Source organism: Mizuhopecten yessoensis, unplaced genomic scaffold (genome assembly GCF_002113885.1).
Source record: "Mizuhopecten yessoensis strain PY_sf001 unplaced genomic scaffold, ASM211388v2 scaffold1543, whole genome shotgun sequence".
Lineage (NCBI taxonomy): Eukaryota > Metazoa > Mollusca > Bivalvia > Pectinida > Pectinidae > Mizuhopecten > Mizuhopecten yessoensis.
The window spans coordinates 2,667-11,190 of NW_018404099.1; the positions used below are offsets into that span (position 1 = coordinate 2,667).

The 8,524-nt window shown below is 37.8% G+C and overlaps 1 protein-coding gene across 1 annotated transcript; it reads left to right on the top strand.

The window, feature by feature from the left end:
- Nucleotides 1-6: 6 nt before the first annotated feature.
- Nucleotides 7-7,198, top strand: LOC110465053 (5'(3')-deoxyribonucleotidase, mitochondrial-like). The gene is made up of 3 exons (XM_021520630.1): nucleotides 7-108; nucleotides 1,241-1,355; nucleotides 6,890-7,198. Exons 1-3 carry the CDS (start codon nucleotides 16-18, stop codon nucleotides 7,036-7,038), a joined length of 357 nt encoding a protein of 118 aa, XP_021376305.1. The 5' UTR covers nucleotides 7-15; the 3' UTR covers nucleotides 7,039-7,198.
- Nucleotides 7,199-8,524: the final 1,326 nt, after the last annotated feature.

Here is an 8,524-nt window from a genome sequence, read left to right on the forward strand (position 1 = left end):
TTACTACTGTAGTGTATGGTTTTACCTTCCATATTTATGTTTTGTAGAGTCGATGTATTTCTGTGTAGCAGTCCATTGTTTCAGTACCAGTATTCAGCCAAGGAAAAGGTATTTACAGAAATATCATTGCTTATTTTGGTATTAATATTGCAGGAATGATTTGAGGATAATTTAAAAAAAATCTAATTTCTTTCCTGTAGCATTTAGTATTTTCCTGAAAATGATCCCTTCCCTTGTATTTTAACAGATGAGCTAGACTTGACTGATGTTGATTTCACAGGTGTGATAATGGTATTTGGTGTCTGTATATTTTGTTTATGACATCAACTTAGAAAAATAGTGGCTGCAGTTGTTGGGGGCTGCTAGTCAATAAGAGCTGCTGACCAATAGGGACTGCTGATCAGTAGGGGCTGGTGATCAAAAGGGGCTGCTGGTCAATAGGGGCTGCTGGTCAATAGGGGCTGCTTATCAGTAGGGGCTGGTGATCAATAAGGGCTGCTGGTCAGTAGGGACTGCTGATCAATAGGGGCTGGTAATCAATAGGGAATGCTGATCAATAGAGGCTGGTGATCAATAGGGGCTGGTAATCAATAGGGACTGCTGGTCATTAGGGGCTGTTGATCAAAAGGGGCTGCTGATCAGAAGGGGCTGTTGATCAATAGGGAATGCTGATCAATAACGGCTGGTGATCAATAGGGGCTGGTAATCAAAAGGGACTGCTGGTCATTAGGGACTGGTGATCAATAAGGGCTGCTGATCAGTAGGGGCTGCTGATCAATAGGGGCTGCTTATCAGTAGGGGCTGCTGATCAATAGGGGCTGCTGTTTGTTATGGGCTGCTGATCAATAGGGGCTGCTGGTCAGTAGGGGCCACTGATCAATAGGGGCTGCTGATCAATAAGGGCTGGTTATCAATAGGGGCTGGTTATCAATAGGGGCTGCTGATCAATAGGGGCTGGTGATCAATAAGGGCTGCTAATTAATAGGGATTGCTGATCAATAGGGGCTGGTGATCAATAGGGGCTTGTGATCAGTAGGGGCTGCTGGTCATAAGGGGCTGCTGGTCAATAGGGGCAGCTGCTAATTTGGCAACATTTTGTAAAATGAGCCCATTTCAATATTGGTTATATGTTTGTGCGTGCTATAAAACAGTAATAGAGATGCTTCTGGAAGTTGCTAGTGGGTTTTTTTAAATGAAAATTAAATGATAATAACAAAAAATCTAATTTTGTTTCTATCAGTTTGAGTGGGTGGAAAACCACTTAGGACCTAACTTCATAGACAAGGTGATCCTGACTCGGGACAAGACCATCATCAATGGACACTTGCTGATAGATGACCGACTGGACATCAAAGGTAGGAAACTTAATGTGTTCCCTCAGAAAACTACCGGAAATCCACTAGCTATCTTACCTCAGAGATCCTTACAGGAAATTCACTGTCTGTGTTCCCTCAGAGATCTTTACAGGAAATTCACTGGTTGTGTTCCCTCAGAGATCCTTACAGGAAATTAACTGTCTGTGTTCCCTCAGAGATCTCTACAGGAAATTCATTGTATGTGTGATATATCAGTGTTAGGGTGTATGATTGATCAGTGTTAGGGTGTATGATATATCATTGTTAGGGTGTATGATTTGTCACTGTCAAAGTTTATGATATATTAGTGTTAAAGTTTATGATATATCAGTGTAAGGGTGTATGATATATCAGTGTTAGGGTGTATGAGTTATCAGTTTCAGGGTGTATGAGTTATCAGTGTTAGGGTGCATGATATATCAGTGTTTGGGTGTATGATATATCAGTGTTAGGGTGTATGAGTTATCAGTGTTAGGGTGTTTGATATATCATTGTTAGGGTGTATGATATATTTGTGTTACAGTGTATGATTTATCAGTGTTAGGGTGTATGATTTATCAGTGTAAGGGTGTATGATTTATCAGTGTTAGGATGTATGATTTATCAGTGTTAGGGTGTATGATTTATCAGTGTAAGGGTGTATGATATATCAGTATTAGGGTGTAAGATATATCATTGTTAGCTCACCTGGCACGAAGTGCCAAGTGAGCTTATGCCGTGGCGCGGCGTCCGTCGTCCGTCCGTCCGTCCATCCTTGTCCGTCAACTTTTCCTTAAAACAACTTCTTCTGAAGAATGGACAGGCCTAGAGTCCTGATATTTGGCTGAAAGCTTCGTTGGTAGGAGCCCTACAAAGTTTGAGAACGAAAATGACCTTGACCTGCTTTCAAGGTCACAGGGGTCAAATATGTCAAAAACTTCAAACGACTTCTTCTGAAGAACTAAAAGGTATATAATCTTCATATTTGGCTGATGGCTTCCTGCGATAGATCCCAACAAAGTTTGAGAATAAAAATGACCTTGACCTACTTTCAAGGTCACGGGGGTCAAATGTGTCAAACATTCAAACGACTTCTTCTGAAGAACTGAAAGGGATAGAATCTTTATATTTGGCTGGGGGCTTCCTGGGATAGAGACCAACAAAGTTTGAGAATGAAAATTAGGTTGACCTACTTTTAAGGTCACAGGGGTCAAATATATCAAAAACCTCAAACGACTTCTTCTGAAGAACTGAAAGATATAGAATCTTTATTTTTGATTGATGGCTTCCTTGGATAGAGCCCGACAAAGTTTGAGAATGAAAATGACCTTGACCTTCTTTCAAGGTCACGAGTCAAATGTGTCAAACACTTCAAACGACTTCTTCTGAAGAACTGAAAGGTATAGAATCTTTATATTTGGCTGGGGGCTTCCTGGGATAGAGACCAACAAAGTTTGAGAATGAAAATTAGGTTGACCTACTTTTAAGGTCACAGGGGTCAAATATATCAAAAACCTTAAACGACTTCTTCTGAAGAACTGAAAGATATAGAATCTTTATTTTTGATTGATGGCTTCCTTGGATAGAGCCCGACAAAGTTTGAGAATGAAAATGACCTTGACCTTCTTTTAAGGTCTCATGAGGCAGATATGTCAAACACTTTAAACGACTTCTTCTGAAGAACTGGTAGTTATAAAATCTTAATATTTGGCAGGTGGCTTCCTGGGAAAGAGCCAAACAAAGATTTCAAATGAAAATGACCTTGACCTACTTTCAAGGTCACAGCGTTCAAATATGTCAAACAGTTCAAACAGCTTCTTTTGAAGAATTAAAAGGCATAAAATTATAATATTTGGCTGGTGACTTCCTGGGATAGAGCTCACCAAAGTTTGCAAATGAAAAGTACCTCAACCTACTTTAGAGGTCACAGAGGTCAACAACATTTTAATGGATTTGTTTTTGAGCACTAAAAGGAACTGATTCATAAGATTTGGCTGGTAGCTTTTTGGAATAGAGCTAACCAATTTGAGAAGGAAAATGACATTGACCTACTTACAAGTTCACAGGGAAAAATATGTCAAGCAACTTCTGAAGAAAATTCAAAAAGCATAGAATCTTATGATAATATTTTGCTGGTAGTTTCAACAGATGGAGCCAACAAAGTTTCCGAGGGAAATATTTTTAGTGCAATATAATATTTAATGAGAATATTTTGCTATGACTGCTTAAATATTCAGGTGAGCGATACAGGCCCTCTTGGGCTTCTTGTTAGGGTGTATGATATATCAGTGTTACAGTGTATGATATATCAGTTTTAGTGTGTATGATATATCAGTGTTAGGGTGTATAATTTATCAGTGTTAGGGTGTATGATATATCAATGTCAGGGTGTATGATATATCAGTGTTAGGGTGTATAATTTATCAGTGTTAGGGTGTATGATATATCAGTGTCAGGGTGTATGATATATCAGTGTTAGTGTGTATGATATATCAGTCTTACAGTGTATGATATATCAGTGTTAGGGTGTATGATTTATCAGTGTTAGGGTGTATGATATATCAGTGTCAGGGTGTATGATATATCAGTGTTAGTGTGTATGATATATCAGTCTTACAGTGTATGATATATCAGTGTTAGGGTGTATGATTGATCATTGTTAAGGGTGTATGATTTATCATTGTTAGGGTGCATGATATATCATTGTTAGGGTGTATGATTTATCATTATTAGAGTGTATGATTTATCAGTGTTAGGGTGTATAGTTTATCAGTGTTAGGGTGTATAGTTTATCAGTGTTACATTGTATGATATATCTGTGTTAGGGTGTAAGATTTATCAGTGTTAGGGTGTATGATATATCAGTGTAAGGGTGCATGATTGATCAGAGTTAGGGTGTATGATATATCAGTGTTAGGGTGTATGATATATTAGTGTTAGTGTGTATGATTTATCAGTGTTAGTGTGTATAGTTTATCAGTGTTAGGGTGTATAGTTTATCAGTGTTACATTGTTTGATATATCAGTGTTAGGGTGTATGATTTATTAGTGTTAGGGTGTATGATATATTAGTGTCAGGGTGTATGATATATCAGTGTTAGGGTGTATGATATATCAGTGTTAGGGTGCATGATTGATCAGAGTTAGGGTGTATGATATATCAGTGTTAGGGTGTATGATATATCAGTGTTAGTGTGTATGATATATTAGTGTTAGTGTGTATGATTTATCAGTGTTAGTGTGTATAGTTTATTAGTGTTAGGGTGTATGATTTATCAGTGTTAGGGTGTATGATATATTAGTGTCAGGGTGTATGATATATCAGTGTTAGGGTGTATGATATATTAGTGTTAGTGTGTATGATTGATCAGTGTTAGTATGTATGATATATCAGTTTTAGAGTGTATGATATATCAGTGTTAGTGTGCATGATATATCAGTGTTTAAAGTGTATGATTAATCATTGTTAGGGTGTATCATATATCAGTGTTAGGGTGTATGATTTATCAGTGTTAGTGTGTATAATTTATCAGTGTTAGGGTGTATAGTTTATCAGTGTTAGGGCGTATGATTTATCAGTGTTAGGGTGTATGATTTATCAGTGTTAGGGTATATGATATATCAGTGTTAGGGTGTATGATATATCAGTGTTACATTGTTTGATATATCAGTGTTAGGGTGTATGATATATCAGTGTTTGGGTGTATGATATATCAGTGTTAGGGTGGATTATATATCAGTGTTTGGGTGTATGATATATCAGTGTTAGGGTGGATTATATATCAGTGTTTGGGTGTATGATATATCAGTGTTAGGGTGTATGATATATTAGTGTTAGTGTGTATGATATATGAGTGTCAGGGTGTATGATATATCAGTGTTAGGGTGTATGATACATTAGTGTTAGTGTGTATGATTGATCAGTGTTAGTATGTATGATATATCAGTTTTAGTGTGTATGATATATCAGTGTTAGTGTGCATGATATATCAGTGTTTAAAGTGTATGATTGATCATTGTACGGGTGTATGATATATCAGTGTTAGGGTGTATGATTTATCAGTGTTAGTGTGTATAATTTATCAGTGTTAGGGTGTATAGTTTATCAGTGTTAGGGTGTATGATTAATCAGTGTTAGGGTGTATGATTAATCATTGTTAGGGTGTATGATTTATCAGTGTTAGTGTGTATAATTTATCAGTGTTAGGGTGTATAGTTTATCAGTGTTAGGGTGTATGATTAATCAGTGTTAGGGTGAATGATTAATCATTGTTAGGGTGTATGATTTATCAGTGTTAGGGTGTATAATTTATCAGTGTTAGGGTGTATGATATATCAGTGTTTGGGTGTATGATATATCAGTGTTACAGTGTATGATTAATCATTGTTAGGGAGTATGATTTATCAGTGTTAGGGTGTATGATTTATCAGTGTTAGGGTGTATGATTTATCAGTGTAAGGATGTATGATATATCAGTGTTACAGTGTATGATATATTTGAGTCAGGGTTTATGATATATCAGTGTTAGGGTGTATGATATATCAGTGTTTGGGTGTATGATATATCAGTGTTAGGGTGTATGATATATCAGTGTTTGGGTGTATGATTTATCAGTGTTAGTGTGTATGATATATCAGTGTTAGTGTGTATGATATATCAGTGTTAGGGTGTAATATATATTAGTGTTAGGGTGTATGATTTATCAGTGTTAGGGTGTATGATTTATCAGTGTAAGGATGTATGATATATCAGTGTTAAGGAGGACGATATATCAGTGTTACAGTGTATGATATATTTGAGTCAGGGTTTATGATATATCAGTGTTAGGGTGTATGGTATATCAGTGTTAGGGTGTGTGATATCTCAGTGTTAGGGTGTATGATTTGGTGTATGATTTATCAGTGTTTGGGTGTATGATTCATCAGTGTTAGGGTGTATGGTATATCAGTGTTAGGGTGTTAGGGTGTATGATATGTCAGTGTTAGGGTGTATGATCTATCAGTGTTAAGGTGTATGATTTTTCAGTGTTAGGGTGTACGATGTATCAGTGTTAGGGTGTATGGTATATCAGTGTTAGGGTGTAATATAGATTAGTGAAAGGGTGTATGATTTATCAGTGTAAGGGTGTATGATATATCAGTTAGGGTGGATTATATATCAGTGTTTGGGTGTATGATATATCAGTGGGTGTATGATATATCAGTATTAGCGTGTATGATATATCAGTGTTTGGGTGTATGATTGTATGATTTATCAGTGTTAGGGAGTACGATATATCAGTGTTACGGTGTTTACAGTGTATGATTTATCAGTGTAAGTGTGTATGATATATCAGGGTTAGATGTATGATTTATCAGTGTTTGGGTGTATGATATATCAGTGTTACAGTGTATGATATATTTGAGTCAGGGTTTATGATATATCAGTGTAAGGGTGTACGATATATCAGTGTTAGGGTGTATGATATATCAGTGTTAGCGTGTATGATATATCGGTGTTCGGGTGTACGATATATCAGTGTTACAGTGGATTATTTGTTGACGTTTTGTTACAGGTGCCTGTACGGAGCCGACATGGGAACACATTCTGATGACTGCCTGTCATAACAAACATATGAAGCGTGTAAAACAACAGCGACTGGACAACTGGACAGATGGCTCTTGGCAAACACTCATAGAAGATCGCCTAAAAAGACTTTCCTAATAGGTTTAATAATATTTTTTAAATAAACACTGTAAGTTTGCTGACTATTACTTAAAACTGTTACATAGATTGCATTCTTTCTGTACCTCTGTAACATAGAGACATTTCAGGTTCCTGTTCTAATCATAGGAGATAAATTCCTAATAAACTGTCTATTGTCTTTAATGGTTCTATTATCTTTGACACATTGTAATCTGTAGGTGGAGACATACCTCCAGTGGTGTACAGTCTTTGACACATTCTAATCTGTAGGTGGAGACATACCTCCAGTGGTGTACAATCCTTGACACAATCTAATCTGTAGGTGGAGACATATCCCCAGAGATGTACAGTCCTTGACACATTCTAATCTGCAGGTGGAGACATAACCCCAGAGGTGTACAGTCATTGACACAATCTAATCTGTAGGTGGAGACATATCCCCAGAGATGTACAGTCCTTGACACATTCTAATCTGCAGGTGGAGACATAACTCCAGAGGTGTACAGTCATTGACACAATCTAATTTGTAGGTGGAGACATATCCCCAGAGGTGTACAGTCCTTGAAACATTGTAATCTGTAGGCGGAGACATAACCCCAGAGGTGTACAGTCATTGACACAATCTAATCTGTAGGTGGAGACATATCCCCAGAGGTGTACAGTCCTTGAAACATTCTAATCTGTAGGCGGAGACATAACCCCAGAGGTGTACAGGCATTGACACAATCTAATCTGTAGGTGGAGACATATCCCCAGAGGTGTACAGTCCTTGAAACATTCTAATCTGTAGGTGGAGACATATCCCCAGAGATATACACTCCATGGCTCATTATAATCTATAGGCGGAGACATATCCCCAGAGGTGTACACTCCATGACTCATTAAAATCTGTAGGTGGAGACATATCCCCAGAGATGTACAGTCCTTGACACAATCTAATCTGTAGGTGGAGACATATCCCCAGAGGTGTACAGTCCTTGACACAATCTAATCTGTAGGTGGAGACATATCCCCAGAGATATACACTCCATGGCTCATTATAATCTATAGGCGNAATCTGTAGGTGGAGACATATCCCCAGAGATGTACAGGCCTTGACACATTCTAATCTGTAGGTGGAGACATATCACCAGAGATGTACAGTCCTTGACACAATCTAATATGTAGGTGGAGACATATCCCCAGAGGTGTACAGTTGTTGACACAATCTAATCTGCAGGTGGAGACATATCCCCAGTGGTGTACAGTCGTTGACACAATCTAATCTGCAGGTGGTGACATATCCCCAAAGGTGTACAGTCCTTGACACATTCTAATCTGTAGATGGAGACATACCCCCAGAGGTGTACAGTCCTTGACACAATCTAATCTGCAGGTAAAGACATACCGCCAGTGAAGTACAGTCCTTGACACATTCTAATCTGCAGGTGGGTACATATCCCCAGTGGTGTACAGTCGGTGACACATTCTAATCTGTAGGTGGAGACACCCCAAGTGAAGAACA